Here is a 16904-nt window from a genome sequence, read left to right as displayed (position 1 = left end):
TTTGTTGTTCAAAACCAGCACTTCTACTGACCAAAAAAAAAAAAAAACCAGCACTTCTACATTTTGATAAAAGCAAACCAGATAGTAAAAAAAATTCTGAACAGCCAATTTTAATGATTACATGCAACTATGAAATCTTATTTTGGTCTGGTAGTCCGTGACAAATTGAAACTACTGCAAACAAGCTGAGGGAGTACAAATGCAGAACAGCAACATAAAACCAGGAAGTGTAAGCATTAAGGGTAACAAATGGAGCAACTTTAAAGGAATGAATCAACAGCTGTAAGTGCCCAAGATAAATTTGTTTCCGGGCTTAGAGCATGGCTAGCTGACGTATGTTGATTGGGTAAGCATAAGACCGCGATGTGGTTTCATAGGATATTCTTGCAAACACAATGTTGGCAGCCTCAGTCGGATGAAAAGCGTCCCAAAATATGTACTTGGAGCGTTGATCACATGGTTGTTGTAGGGGTAGGCATGTTATCTGGCCATTGTTCCTTCCCACACCACAGCATCCCTTGTCAGTCACTTCGAATCCTGCATTAAGTTTTTCTCTGTCAGAATGAATTGTGAGTCTTTTTTGTTATATCTACATTGTAACTTTATTATTACCATAGTTGGCAGCATTGGCCACAACATTTTTGGAGCTTTCAAATGAATCCAGAAACACAAACTTTGCTCCAGGCAACTGACCGTTATTGAAATTGTCAACCAGGTTCTTCAGACCATTGTTAAATAGCATTATAGCACTATTGATTTTTTCATTGCATTTGGTACTGCTATTTCCATTTATTCTAGCTAGCTGATACGGTATGCATCCAATTTGCCCAACTGCTGTCACGATCACCTTGCGTGCTCCAAATTTATACAAGTCCTGCATTAAATATTATAATTACATCTGCTCCTACATCGAAAAAAGCCTGGTGCTTTATGAGAGCTTGTAGAAACAGAGGATCTATATAAATATACTTACCGTTAGCTGCCTAGAATAGTCCTGAAGAAGTAAAGCTGCATATGCTTTTGTTGAGTATTGTGAGCCAGTTGAATAGAAATCTGGCATGAAGTAATTGTTGAGATAATCATTACTTCCCATGCCGGAATAGAATATGCACTTGCTCAAGTAATTTGCTAGTGCATTTGCATCTCCCCTGAAAAACCTAGATATCTGCTCCACTGTTCTTCCAAAACTAGCCACTTGTTGGGTCATCGGCATATGATCTCCCTACAGGTACAGGCATTCGTAATTCATGTTAATTAGATTGTTGGAAAATCATGTACCTTGAGGCCAGAGTTGAACAAACTTTCTCAACGCGACCTGGCTTGTAATGCTTATAATAGAGCTACATACCAAGTTGTTCCCGGTTTCATCACGGATTCCTGCAGCTCCTGAAGCATAATTCACTCCCCTGAGCAATGCACGTCCACGTGTTCTTGCATATGGAGGAATGTAGGTGGGGAATCCTAGAAGTTGAGCTACAAAAAGTCACAAGACAATGGTTACTTCATGCACAATTTTCACTATTATGAGTGCTGACTAAATTATCATGGAAAGATGAACTTTAACGTTTGACATAAGTACCATTGTTAGGCTTTACCTAATGCATCGACATAAGTACGGCCATTGGTAAATCTACCAGTGGTGCCTTGAGGAAAATCAATGCCATAAGGCCTGTAATTGGCTCTAGCAAGAGTGAGTATACCATTGTTGTTACCATTATCAACAAGCGAATCGCCAAAAATAAAGAAAGCAGGCACTTGTGGCTCTTGCTGCGACGAAACGACAACTATCAAAAACAAGACGACCCCAAAAACAGCACTAAGACATGCCATTATGTTCTTACTTGTTATAGCTCTGTCTGATCTTTAAATGATGAAACAAAGAGTTCCCTTTTATAGCTAATATGCAATAGTAAAATAAGGTTGTGCATGTGGAATGAGTTAATATATATGGTTAAACAAAGTGCAAGTGAATAAGCCCGTGAGAGAGATGGTTTGGGGAGGGATGGTGTAGCTTTTGAGCTGTGAATTTATTATATATGGAGATTTTTGTTTCTCTGTTCAGCGGTGAAAAGCTGGTGGAACAGCTGATATCTCTCGTGAAGGTTTCTAGCTAGGGCCACTACCATCTGGAAACATTATTATATGCAACTAAGAACTTTAAGTGTTTCGTATAGACTGTTAAAGTATCAGGATTCAGGTAAACCTATTAAGTGATGCTAACTATAATGGATCACAATATCATGATTTTGACAAAATGCTAAATGGTTTAAAAGGGAAGTAGATTTTCACATGCAGGCAAGCCTGATTCCATCTCGAGCTATACTCGGCAAGCATTTGGATGGTGGATTATAATAAAAATTGAGGATGAAAATGAGAGATGAATATAAATATCTCAAGAAATTTGATAAAAATAATTGAGCCGCCAAATGAATGAAGATTGCTGTTTTTTACAACAACATGGTTAGTCCAAACACATAATTTAAATTTAAGTGTTTACTGTTCATCGATCGATTCATTAGCCATGAACCAAATATCCGGTTATATCATTCTAATACATTACATTTAAAATCAAAAAGAAAAATTGCAATAACATTTTTTGATGTGTCTGTTATACCCAAAATTTGACTATGAATATATGCGAAAAGGGTTTTTATTATTGTTCCCATAAATGTAGTATTAGGGGAAAGAATATACCCGATCCTGAAGGGGAAGCACTTTCTGTAAAATTAGATCTTAGTAGAGGCTAGCTCTTATGCTAAAGGGGTACGTCCTTACCTTCAAGAGGCTAGCACTTCCATGTACAGGTTCGACATATATAAAAGGGCTCGTCCCTCGAAGGGCTCGGCTTATGTGGAATGACGCTACCCTCTAATGCATGTACTTGTTAAGCATGGTCTAGTAATGATGGGCGCATCCTCTGATGGAAGTGGATCGTTTCTTGAGGATGCATCCTCTGATGGAGAAGCCCTCCTTATAGAAAGTGTGCTCTTCATTCGATAGTCTTGACAGGGCGCGCCTTTAGGGGCCTGATTTGTATAAATCCATGTCATGAGACATGAGGCGCGCTCTAAGGGGCCTGGCGCTAACAAAATAATGTTTTCACAACATATGTTGTAAGGAAGCTCTTCATATGAGGAGAGTGTGCTGTCGTAAAGACAACCTTTCTGGGGAATATTGAAGATTCACCCCTCCGGGGATGTTGAAGGCGACCCTTCCGAGGGATACGAAGACTAGTTACCAGGCTCATCTGGTATTTACCAGGCTTATCTGGCAGTCATCGGGCTCCTCCGGTGTGATTTGCAATCCTCAATCCCCTTATCTGCCGAGTTAACCGTCGTGTGGGGGCTTGAGGTGATCACGATTCTTGAAGGCCCTCCGGGGTGGTATGAAGAGCGGTCATATGTCTGAATCCTGTATTCTGGTGAGTTGCCCACATCGGGGGATTGAGACGATAGTGTATCCTGGCTCCTTAATTGCTTTACCTCTTGGTGAGTATCCTCGCTAGGGGGTAAGGGTGCGTCCTTATACCTCAAGGAATGGTCACGGCTCTACCAGACGACTTCTCCACATGATACGAAAAGTAGCGGTTAGTGTTATCTCCCGTAATTGGGAAATGCCGTATCTGTGATGTGTACTTGGATTAGGAGTCAGGTAGTTGGCCTCAAGGCTAATCTTGACTGGAGTATGATTATGAAGGTGTTAGATGTTTAAGAGATAAGTCACCGCCTTAGGGTTGGTCTTATCCCCAAGAGGCCTAGTCCTAATCAAACTAGGAGTCTTGGTTCAATAGAACTACGTACGGCTTGATCCCTATAAGTAGGGTACGTGGGCACATCAAGAGGATATATCGAGAGTTGAGAGCACGAGAGCAAATATATCCCTTTGATCTCAGCCACCCCCAAACACACAACCACCACACTCCGACAGAAAAAACCACCGTCATAGATCTTGATTCCAGCAATGAACCTCATCTTTGTTGATTACCAAATTCCTCTCTCAACAGTGTCATTAATGGAATTGTCCTCCGTAAAGTGTCTACATACACTTTTTTTTACGGGGAATCAAAGTTAATGTAGTTATATATCATGAAATCTCTATGACTTATCCTGTAAGTCTTGTTTTTCCATGATTTTGTTTCCTCAAAAAACATGTTTTCCATAGCTAACTCCTATCCAAACTCTGATTCCATAGATTTAGGGAGCTTCTAGAGTCCTTATGAACCTATTGTGAACATCAACATCTTTGATGTACCCGGTCTCTAATCTTCCTAGTAAAACATCCATTCTTCATGATCATCCTCATATCAGTAGTAATATGATCTAGATTCCTGTAAAGGCGTGTTTCTAAAGATTATAAAGTTGTTTCAGTCTCTTAGTAGAACTCTACAAGCAGCTTCTTTCCCTAGTACGAAACTGTTCGATGCAAACCTCTCAATCTCTTCATAGAAACTATGGACCTCTAAGCAGATCCCGCGGAGCTCCATAAATGAGCTTTCTAACTCAGCTCAATAGCCTTCTAAGGTACTGTTTGGGGTTGCTGTTGCAGACTGCAACATCATTTTTTTGCTAAAAAACAGGTAAAAAACTGTTTGGTAAATCTAAAAACAGCTTTTCTGAATAGCAACTTTTAAAAAGAGCAGGTCCTGCTATGCTTTTGGAAAAAGCTGCTTTTCAGCTTTTGCATAAAGTCGTTACAAATTTCAGTACCAAACCTCATCAAAAACATTATTTTTTATATTATAACTCAAAATAAGCACATATTAGAAATTACCAAACAGTTATCTGATTTCTACAACAACACTTTTTTTACCAACACTTTTTCTGACAACACAGCAATTTTTAAAAGCATTCCCAAACAGTACCTAAGTCAGCTCACCATGCTTGCATCTAACCTAGCCATCATCCTGTCAAGAACCTCATTGTAGAACATGTTTTTTGTAACGTTAATAGGCTTTCTCCAATTAATATCATAGACCCCTTCTTCCCCTAATAGACCATCTCATGGTGAATTGGACAAGTATCATATTCTGAGTCTCTAATATGATCAATACCAAAATTTGGGTACAACAACTACCCTCAGTTTCTCTTTGCCATGAAATAAAATGAGGAACGTATGTAAACCACAGCCATTAATACATTGAGCTTCATACCCATATATTCTCAATAAAAAACTTGCATATACCTTCCAAGCTTATGTGAAAATACTCTTTGTAAGAAAAAAAGGTTCTCTACTCTTAATTGAAGCTCAATTATCCAACCAAATTTTAAAACCCCTCCAACTTCTCCTTAAAATTAATATCTTTTTGAGTCTCCTTGAGCGTACCTAGAGCATGTTTGGGTGGACTTAAAATAAGTTACTTATGATTTAAAGTTGGCTTATATGACTTTAAGTTAAAAGTGAAAGTTTTGACTTTAAGCTATATGTGGGTGTTTGGGTATTTACGCTTAAAATTAATCATAGTGTACAGAAAGAAGGAAGAAACAAAGTCGATGCATAAAAAAGCTAGGAAAAGTAGCTATTACGGGCTTATGGCTTTTGGGCTGTTTTCGACTTTAAGTCCACTCCAACATTGGTTTGCCAAACAGGTGGACAGCAGCTTAAAGCTCGGATAAGCTGGCTTTTGTTATTGCCAAACATGCTCCTAATCCAAGCACACATAACTTGAATGTAGCTTGTCTGAACAAGGTACCTCTTTTCTTTCAAAAATAATTACAAGCATATATTTAGATATAATAACCAACTATTTAGTAGTTTAAATTTTAAAATTTAGATTACATTCAACTACCCTAGCTGTTAGAGTCTTAGGCGAAACTCCCCACTCTTTTTGAAACTCCCGCAAGCATCCTGTTAGGAATCAATAATTTTTGATGATAACATAAACATTTTGTAACATGTCTTACTTAGTATCTTTATCAAATTTCAGTTGTAATTGTTATATTTCTTGTCTTTGGGAATTGTCAACGGATGGGTAGAATAGGATGGCTAATTATAAATATCAAATGCCATGTAATTTTATCTAAGTGAAGGACATTCAACTGATGAGATGTAACTATTCAACTGATGAAGACTGAACCATGTTTCAACTGATGAAAACCAAGCATTCAACTGAAGACAAAGTATTCAACTGATGATGCAAAAGAATTCAACTGATGAGATTGGAACAACATTCAACTGATGAAGCTCGTAATTCGTTCAACTGATGAGACTAGCGCAACATTCAACTGAAGCCAAGAGCGGTTGAAAGTAACCAGAACTTTCAACTGATGAAACAAAGAGCAGTTGAAAGCGACTAGAGCTCAAGTCTGACAAATCACATGGATCGAAAATCACATGGATCGAATTACACTAAAATAGACATGGAAGCCTAATTAGGAAAATAAAGAAGAAGCAGAAACATACTTATCTCATGCAATGCAATCTGGATCAAATCAAGATGATGGTCAATGTTACATATTTGATGATGTCACAGGTATTTAACTTGTTTAGTGTGCAGAAGCAAATATCAGAGTTTAACTGGAAATTAGAGTTTAACAACTGCCAGCTAGATCAGAGTTTATCGATGATCAGAGTTTGCAGGCGGCTGATTTTCAGGAGCAGATCTGGCTAAATAAGAAAGATAAAGATCAAGGGAGATTTGTGCAAATCAGGACAGCAGAAGGATAGCTACTGATTAGATTATTTTAGGAAGCATATAATTATGAATCAATCAGTAGATATCATGTAACTGTGTATATAAACACAGATTAGGGTTTACTCTACAAGAGTTAGTACATCGAGAATATTATTCTTGTAACCCAGCAGCTCTTAGTGATAAGTTATAAATCACTAAGAGAGTTTTTGTAACCTACTGAGTTTTGTGAATAAGAGTTTACTTTATTAATTCTCTTATTTGAGTATTCTGTTATTGATTGTGTTCACTATATTAACTTATATAGTGATTAATTTCGGCCTAACAGTCAAAGATGAAGACATCTCAGAAAGCATGCATAAGACAAAGATGTGCAACATTGTTTTTAGATTAGAGTGCGTTTTGTAATCTAGCTAAAAGCTTTGTAAAACTTGGAGTATATAACCAAGTTAGAAGCATCAGTTGAACTTGTTCAAATTACTTGAGAGAAAATCTGAGAGTTAGAACTTGTTTGAGTGATGAACCAGCAGCTGTGCGAATTGTAAACAATCCATAGATTCTTCAATATAAAATCTCACGGGTGGATCATTCAATCCACCCGTATTTTTAATACTTGGTGTTTTTCTGTTTGCTATATTTTTAGTGTATTGTTCTTGAATCTTTTAAATTTGTAAAAGATTGTATTCAACCCCCTCCTTCTACAATCTTTCTTATAGTTAGTGTAAAATAACAATTGGTATCAGAGCGAGGTTCCCAACAAACAGGGAAAAAGATCAACACTGCTAAAGAAAGATGGGAAAGAAGGATGCTGGAGTGAAGATTCCTGTTCTTGACAAAGACAACTACTTTCATTGGAAAGTGAGAATGCATTTGCATTTGTTGTCCATTGATGAAAGCTATGTGAACTGCATTGAGAAAGGACCTCATGTCCCAATGAAGGTCTGCACCAGTATGGGAGCTGATGGTGAAGATATGGTAGGTAAAATGATTCCAAAACCTATCCATGAATATTCTCAAGAAGATACTGAAGAAGTGCACAAGGACAAGAAAACCATGAACCTTCTGTTCAATGGTTTGGATCAAGAAATGATTGATAGTGTTATCAGCTTCACAAGTGCCAAAGAAGTTTGGGACACCATCAGGACTATCTGTGAAGGGAATGAGCAAGTAAGAGAAAACAAAATGCAGCTTCTGATTCAACAATATGAGTCATTCCATTTCAAGTCTGGTGAAGGTTTGAGTGACACATTTAACAGATTTCAAAAACTGTTAAATGGTCTAAAACTTTTTGGGAGAGTATATCAAGTTAAGGATTCAAATTTGGAATTCTTAAGAGCTCTTCCCAAAGAATGGAAACCTATGACAGTCTCTCTCAGAAACACACAAGAATTCAAAGACTATACTCTAGAGAAACTGTATGGAACCTTAAAGACTTATGAGCTTGAAATAGAGCAAGATGAAGAGATTGAGAAAAGCCAAAAGAAAGGGCATTCATCTGTGGCTCTAGTTGCATCTCTTGATGATGCTGTCAAGGACAAGGGAAAGTCTCAAGTTGAAGAAACTGAGAAGTTGGTCAAAGAAGAGAGCTCAGAGTCAAGCAAAGGAAAAGGAAAAGAGAAAGATATAGCTGATTCTGGTGAAGAAAGTGATGGAATTGATGAGCACCTAGCCTTCATGTCAAGAAGATTCTCCAAACTGAAATTCAAAAAGAATTTCAATTCTGCAAAATCATTTAAAGGCAATCCCAAGTCTGATAGAAGCATGGTTGATAGATCAAAATTCAAGTGCTTCAACTGTGGGAATGCAGGTCACTTTGCAAATGAGTGCAGAAAGCCTAAAGTTGAGAAGAGGTCAAGTGAAAACATTGACTATAAAAAGAAATATTATGAACTTCTCAAACAAAAGGAAAGAGCATTCATCACAAAGGATGATTGGGCAGCTGGGGATGATTCTGATAAAGAGGAGGAGTTTGTCAATCTAGCTCTAATGGCCAACTCCACAGATCAAGAAGAAAACACTGGAAGCAGTAATCAGGTATTCACTACAAACTTAGTTGAGTTAACTAAAGATGAATGCAATGCTACCATAAATGAAATGTCTACAGAATTGTATCATTTGCATGTTTCTTTAAAATCTCTCACTAAGGAAAATAGTAGGATTAAGGAGGCTAACACCTTTCTTAGTGACAGAAACAGTGCTTTAGAAGCTCAATTTATTGAGTTTGAGAAACTGAAAATTGAGTGTCAGACAACCAAAGATGATCTCTTGGTTGTTCTGAAAAGAGAAGAGATCATAAGAAAACAGCTTGATAAGGAACAAGAGATTATTGCTAAATGGAAATCTGGGAGAGATGTTTCCACTAATATCATCAACATGCAAGGTAGAGAAACCTTTGTGGAGAATGAATGGAAAAGGAATAAGAAAGTTCTTGAGATATCTGAGAACAGTTCAAGTGATGAGAATACTGATGATGATCATCAGTTGAAAAGCAAAGTCTCAACTGATGAGAGTCATCAGTTGAACAAAAACTCACCAGTTGACAAGAAAGTTCTCAAGAAGCTCAACAAGAAATATGGTCCTATTAAAAAGAACTTTGTTAAAGGTGAGAATAGTTCTTCTGAGACAAGTGATAGTGTTAACAACACTCTTAACTCCAGTAATAAGAACAAGAAGAAGTTGGATGCTAGTGAGCATAAATCAGAAGAGACTAAGAAGAAGAAGGGAAATAGAAATGGTAAAATAGGAGTTAACAAGCACACTAATTACACACCCAATGCAAGTGCCCCTAGGAAAACCTGTAGTAAATGTGGTAGTGTAAATCATTTATCTGCTAACTGTAAAACTGTGATTGCTCCTAATCTATCATTGCCTATTCCTATGACATCTGTTTCTCACATGAATTTATCTACTATGAATATGATGCCTGGTTTATTGCCTCACAATTCATATTCTCAGCCCAGCATGCCATATATGTTCAATCCATATTTCAATGCTTTTAACATGCCTCAATTCCATTCAAATTTGCATGGCATGAACAAAGTATGCATACCTCAAATGCCTGTGTTTAAGAACAATGTTGATTTTCCAATCTCTCAACCAAAACCAAAGATTGAACCAGTTCAATCCAAGGGAAAAGTTGAGAATGAGGGAAAAGCTGTTAAGACTAACAAATCTGGACCCAAAGCAATTTGGGTACCAAAATCAACTTGATCTGTTTGTGAAATGTGTGCAGAGAAACCATAAGAAGAATTTGTGGTACTTGGATAGTGGATGCTCCAGGCACATGACTGGTGATTCTTCCCTGCTCACAAAGTTTGTAGAGAAAGCTGGCCCTAGCATTACCTTTGGAGATGACAGCAAAGGATATACTATGGGATATGGCTTGATTGCAAAAGAGAATGTCATCATTGATGAAGTTGCATTGGTGTCTGGTCTTAAGCACAACTTGCTTAGCATCAGTCAGCTCTATGACAAAGGTTACAAAGTTAATTTCACTCCTACAGCCTGTGTTGTCACCAAAGGAGATGACAACAATGTGGTTCTAATTGGACAAAGGAAAGGAAATGTGTATGTAGCTGACTTCAATTCTGTAAAGTCTGAATCTAACACTTGTCTTCTCAGAAAAGCAAGCTCAGATGACAGTTGGCTATGGCACAAGAGGTTGTCTCATCTAAATTTCAAAACCTTGAATGAATTAGTTAAAAAGGATTTGGTAAGAGGAATACCAAAGCTGGAATTCTCCAAAGATGGTTTGTGTGGAGCTTGTCAGCAAGGAAAGCAAAAGAGAAGCTCTTTCAAAAGCAAATCTATTTCATCAATTGTGAAGCACCTTCAGCTCTTGCATATGGATTTATTTGGACCAGTCAACATAATGTCGATCTCAAAGAAGAAATATTGCTTAGTGATTGTTGATGATTTTTCAAAATTTACTTGGACTTTCTTCCTGCATTCTAAGGATGAAGCTGGGAAAATCATCATCAATCATATCAGGGCATTAAACAACAATCCAGATGTCAAAGTTGGAAGGATAAGAAGTGACAATGGAACAGAATTCAAGAATTCTGTGATGAAAGAATTTTGTGAAGAAAAGGAAATTATTCATGAGTTCTCTGCACCAAGAACTCCACAACAAAATGGTGTAGTTGAAAGGAAGAATAGAACTCTTATTGAGGCTGCAAGAACCATGATTAATGAAGCTCAACTTCCAACCTATTTTTGGGCTGAAGCTGTGAACACTGCTTGTTTTACTCAAAATATTTCTCTAATTACCAAACCTCACAATCTAACTCCTTTTCAACTCTTAAAAGGAAAGAAGCCATCAATTAGCTTTCTTCATGTATTTGGGTGCAAGTGTTATGTTCTAAGAAATCAAGGTGAAAATCTTGGAAAATTTGAAGCCAAAGCAGATGAAGCTATTTTTGTTGGATATTCTGATGGAAAATCTTTTAGAGTATACAATCTGAGAACCAACATTGTTATGGAATCAATTCATGTAGTTTTTGATGATAAAAAGATCTAAGGATTGACAGATGAAGGATTTCATGATAATCTCAAATTTGAGAATGAGGGTGAAGGTGATCTATATGACAGTGATGATGATTATGATGACATTGTTCAGAATGCTGGAATTAATCTTGGAACTAATATTCCAACTGATGATTCTCTGGTACAAGAAACAACTGCTATTGAAAATTCAACTGAAGCATCAGTTGAAACTACATTGGAAGGATTAGTTGAAACACCTCAAGGATCATCAGTTGAAAGAATGTCTCAAAATTTCAATCAATCTAGAAATAATGAGATGTCAAATTTAGGGGGAGCTTTCCAACATGGAAACATGAACTTCAACAATGAAGCTACATCATCAAGGCAATCACTTCCACCACAAAGAAAATGGACAAGGGATCATCCTTTTGAGCTAATTATTGGAGATGCAAATGCATCTGTACAAACAAGAAGAGCAACTCAAGATGAGTGTTTGTATAGTGCATTCCTTTCACAGGATGAACCTAAAGTCATAGAAGATGCTCTCAAAGATGCTGATTGGGTTCTTTCTATGCAAGAAGAATTAAATCAATTTGAGAGAAACAATGTATGGAAGCTGGTACCCAAGCCTAAAAACAGAACAATTGTAGGCACAAGGTGGGTATTCAGAAACAAGGTGGATGAGAATGGAGTTGTCACCAGAAACAAAGCAAGGCTTGTTGCTAAAGGATACTCTCAATTTGAAGGAATTGATTTTGATGAGACTTTTGCACCAGTTGCAAGATTGGAAGCAATAAGAATCTTCTTGGCCTATGCTGCTCATGCAAACTTTAAAGTTTATCAAATGGATGTCAAAAGTGCTTTTCTAAATGGTGAACTGGAAGAGGAGGTATATGTCAGTCAGCCTCCTGGTTTTGAAGATCCAGAATTTCCAGAGTATGTTTACTTTTTATAAAAAGCACTTTATGGACTAAAGCAAACACCAAGGGCATGGTATGACACTCTATCTCAATTCTTGTTAGATAATCATTTTTCCAGAGGAACTGTGGATAAAACACTATTTTACAGAAATGTAAATGGTGCCTTTATTCTGGTTCAAGTTTATGTAGATGATATAATTTTTGGTTCTACAGATGAGAGACTTTGCAAAAAGTTTGCTAATCTAATGAAAAGTCAGTATGAAATGAGCATGATGGGAGAGCTCACCTACTTTTTTGGTTTACAAGTTAAACAAGTTAAGGAAGGTACATTCATAAATCAAACTAAGTACATCTATGATTTACTTAAAAAGTTTGATTTAATGGATTGCAAAGAAGCTAAGACTCCCATGCCAACAGCCACCAAATTAGAGTTAAGTCCTAATGAGAAATCTGTGGACATCTCTAATTATAGAGGCATGGTTGGTTCTCTTTTATTCTGACAGATAGTAGACCAGATATTATGTTTTCTACATGCCTTTGTGCTAGATTTCAATCTAATCTTAAAGAATCACATCTTATTGCTATAAAAAGAATATTCAGATATCTTAAGGGAACACCAAATCTTGGTATTTGGTACCCTAAAGACTCTGGATTTGATCTAATTGGATATTCAGATGCTGATTTTGCAGGATGCAAAATTGATAGAAAAAGTACAACAGGCACATGTAATTTCTTGGTGATAGGCTGATTTCTTGGTTTAGCAAAAAGCAACACTCTGTATCAACCTCTACAGCTGAGGCTGAATACATTGCAGCTGGAAGCTGTTGTGCACAAATATTGTGGATGAGAAATTAATTACTTGATTATGGTTTAAATCTCTCAAAAATCCCAATATTTTGTGACAACACCAGTGCTATTGCTATAACTGAAAATCCAGTACAACACTCAAGAACCAAGCATATTGACATCAAATACCACTTCATAAGAGAACATGTGATGGCTGGTACTGTTGAAATGCATTTTGTTCCTAGTGAAGAACAAATTGCAGATATTTTCACAAAGCCTCTTGATGAATCCACATTCACAAGGTTGGTAAGTAAATTAGGTATGTTAAATTTCTCCTAATTTATAGTGAATTTTTCTGTAATTTGGCAGCCAGAATTTAATTGATTTTGATTTATCAAAATTAAGTCAGTTATAATTCTGGATAAAGTCTGTAATATTTTAACTGATGAACTAGTGAAATGGTTTCAACTGATGTTTGAAACAATATCCTCTTGTTTTGTTTTTCATTCAACTGATGACACTAGTTGAAAACACTTTCAACTGATCATCATCAGTTGAATAGGAAGTTTAAAAGGGGCTCTTATTTCATCCGTTGAAAATATTATTGGATCTGAGCCGTTGAAATTTCTTTTATCTCTCTCCTGCTTTATACACACGATCATGTGTGTAATTTTTGTAGAGTTCAATAAGAGTAATTTCTTCTCAACGGTAATTTCTCAGCCAATCACAACAATTTTCTGAGAAAGTATTTAAGTGTTTTAACTTATTTTCATTTCTTTTCATCTTACTCTTTCGAATTCACAAACCCTCTACTCTCTCTCTGTGCAAACACAAGTTTATACTTTCTTTAAGTTTTTTCTCTAAACTACAATGGCGCCAATGAAGAAATACACTTCACCAAGTGGGTTCATCTATGAGAAGAACAACTTCGCTTCTTTTGTGGACACAAAAGCTGTGAAAGAGAAGGAGTTTCACAGAATGATGGAGTTCATCAAAGTTATCCAACTCTCTCACGCCATGCTTGCAACTCCCACTATCTATCATGAAGTAGTGGAGGAAATGTGGAGTTCTGCAGAGTTCAATAGTGAGGATGAAACTCTAACCTTCTCTATTAAAAATAATATTCATACTGTTAATTCTAATATCATGAAAGCATGTTTTAGCATTCCTGAGGATACTGTTTCTTCTTTTCCTAGTGATGTTCAGTTGGTTAACTTACTTTATGCCATGAATTATGTTTTGCCAACTGATGCCTTAGGAAAAATAGAAAGGAGAGGTCTTAGGAGAGAATGGAGTTATCTTTGTGATGCTTTTATTAAGTCTTTCTCTGGTAAAATCAGTAATTTTAATGCTATTACTTCTCAGATTTTACAAATGCTTTACATGTTCTTGACTAATGAATATTTTAATTTTGGTGGTTTGATGATCCAAGAGATTGGGGAGAAACTAGGTGATAAAACTGATAGACCTAGGAATATATATTATGTTAGATTTCTCATGATGCTAGCTAATCATCTTGATGAGAAGCTAGTTATCACTAACCAGGAAGCCAAGCTTCCCAGTTTTGTGCAGGAGAAGAGAGTCTTTAAAGACCTCTTAAGGATGAATCTCTACCCCTCCTTGGAGGTGGTCTATCTGCCAATCATGGAGCCTTGAAAAGAAAAGGAGGTACATGGCTATCCTACTATCTCTCAACCATCATCTTCTTTACTTTCTGCCATCAGGGCTATTGAAGAGGACCATCAACAGTCCACACAAGTGGCACAACCCTCTAAATCCAAGTCTACTACACCAACCTCAGGTGCCTCCCAAAAGGCATCTGTTGTAAAATCCAAGAAACAAAAACCAGAGGGGAGTGTGATTGGAGAAGGTGAGGGGGAGGGAAAGGGTGAAAATCAAAGAAGCCCTAAGGATAAGGACGGTGAGAAGAGTGATGCCCTGCCAAGCCACTCTGCAGTCTCCCAAAAGATTGCAGAGATTAAAATGGATTCAAGCTCATCCCTAACAGCATCCTCCCAAAAGGATGTTGTTATTGAAAATAGTCCCCATCCAGGGACACAGCTAAAAAGGGGGAGGGACACCACTTCTTCACCAATTAAGGCCTATGGGAGAAAGAAGCAGAGAAGTGACAAGGTAAAGCACATTGCACACACTTCTTCTCAAAGTCAGATTGATGTGACTCCAATAAATGTGGAGTCACAACCCCCTTCTTCCTCTCAAACAATTACACATATACATGATCTTACTATATCTACCATTCAAACACAATCTCCAACCTCCTCTGTGGATGTGGAATTAATCCACACCGCACTTGTAGATTCTCCATCTTTAGACTTCTTGGAGAAGCCCCATTCTGAGATTGATCATCATCATTTTGATGATTTGTTGGATCAATCTCATCAAATTTATTCTTCTGTGACAATGTGTTCTGTGGACTTACATGCAAAATCAATCACCACAGACTCAACTGTCACAGCTTCTAAACCTATTTCTTCATTTTCTTCAACTGATCCCCTTCATCGGTTGAATAGTGTTTGTCCTTCAACTGATCTGCTTAACAGCTCTCATCAGTTGAATGTCTCCACTACTCATGTTTCAACTGATGTCACTCATCAGTTGACAACTGCTGCTATTTCAACTAATCTACCATTCTCTACAGCAGTTGATCACATGGTAGCACAAACACTTTTAGGACTGAGTGAAGTGAGTTCTAGAGTGGAGAGGCAGCCTAGGGAGCTGGCAAAAAGAGAGGGAGTGGGGAGTCTGGCTATTTCTTCAAGCTAGGAAAAAGGACAGGAAAAGAGTGGCCCTTTAGAAAGGGTAAGTGTGGGAGAGGTAAGGTGTGTGGTGAGCCAAGGGGAGCCCTTGATGCAAGAACAGAGAGAAAATGAGAGAAATGCAGGTGTCAATGAAGGGTTTAGTGAACAAGAATATCAAGCAGGATACAGATCCATATTGGATAGTGTTTCACTAGACCCTGAGACTTTTACTCATGGGATGTCTTCTATCCAAGCTTTTGCAAGGATGGATAATCAAGCAGCTGAGAGGAGTCTAAATCTGATTCACACTTCATCATCTATGCTTAGAGCAAAGGAGGCACTTACAACTCTGCCTGCCAATGCTGGAGATGATTTTCACTATGATGACAGTGATGAAGACCTCAATGATGCACTTGAGGAATCTCTTGGTGAACAGCCTACAACTTCTCTTCCCTATTGGCTTTCCATTCAGTCTGCCAATGCAGCTGCAGTCAGCATGGAGCTACAAAGGCAAGTCTCCTCCATTCTCCAACCTCAAGCTGGGAGCTCATCCTCTTCTCCATCCATCTCAGCCACTATTGCCAGTCAGGCTCTGGACAATCTCAAACTCCACAAGTATCAATCTCTCCACTTTCAGAAGGAGGTAGAGCATCTCAACTCTCTCATCACTTCTGTCAAAACTGATCTCACCAAACAGATTGATGAAAAGACTCCTGCTCAAGTCAAGTCTGCAATATCTGCAACTGAGAAAAAGCAAGTTCAGTTGGAAAAACAAGTGGAGGCTCTGGAAGAAAATGTCCACATTTTAAATTCTAGGATGGAAGAGATGCTCCAGCATCAAAGAGTGCAAACTGGACTTCTCCAACATCTTCTTCTGGCCTCTGGCATTTCTCTTCCCAGTCCTTCCACTACACTTGCTGCTAACAAAAAGGGGGAGAAAGAACCCTTGCCTACTCCTGCAGAGTTGGTAAGCAGAATTCCTCCTCCTTTCCATACTGAGAAATAAAAGAAAAGACTTGAAAGACTTGCAGTTCTGGATTCTATTGAGATGAGAGTAGCTCTATTGGGAAAGAACACTTCTGCAACCTCTCAATCTTCATCTGCAGCCACCACTGTTCCAACCACTTTTCTCACAACAACTACAATTCTCAGGGTGATCACACCTGAAATTGTTATTCCTTCCAAGAAAGAAAAGGGTGAGCCATCAATAGTGAATGAGTTCAAGGCCATCCTATTTCCAAACAGTTGTGGTTACTCCAGGCCTGGAAAAGACTCAAGCTCAATCTACTTTCCACCAGCCAGGCCTGACAAGAATGAATACAAGCT

At 37.7% G+C, this 16904-nt stretch overlaps 1 protein-coding gene across 1 annotated transcript; it reads right to left on the bottom strand.

Annotated features, from left to right (window-relative positions):
• Positions 1 to 82: 82 nt before the first annotated feature.
• LOC108216799 (GDSL esterase/lipase At1g33811) lies at positions 83 to 1882 on the bottom strand. Its single transcript, XM_017389639.2, has 5 exons — positions 1596 to 1882; positions 1349 to 1473; positions 974 to 1222; positions 613 to 874; positions 83 to 537 (listed from the first exon to the last, which is right to left on the bottom strand). The coding sequence occupies exons 1-5, from the start codon at positions 1828 to 1830 to the stop codon at positions 314 to 316; spliced, it is 1095 nt and encodes a 364-aa protein (XP_017245128.1). The 5' UTR covers positions 1831 to 1882; the 3' UTR covers positions 83 to 313.
• Between the last annotated feature and the right edge of the window lie 15022 nt (positions 1883 to 16904).

This window comes from Daucus carota, chromosome 4, assembly GCF_001625215.2.
Source record: "Daucus carota subsp. sativus chromosome 4, DH1 v3.0, whole genome shotgun sequence".
NCBI lineage: Eukaryota > Viridiplantae > Streptophyta > Magnoliopsida > Apiales > Apiaceae > Daucus > Daucus carota.
The sequence above is the reverse complement of the archived record's forward strand: the minus strand, read 5'-3'. Positions and strand labels throughout refer to the sequence as shown.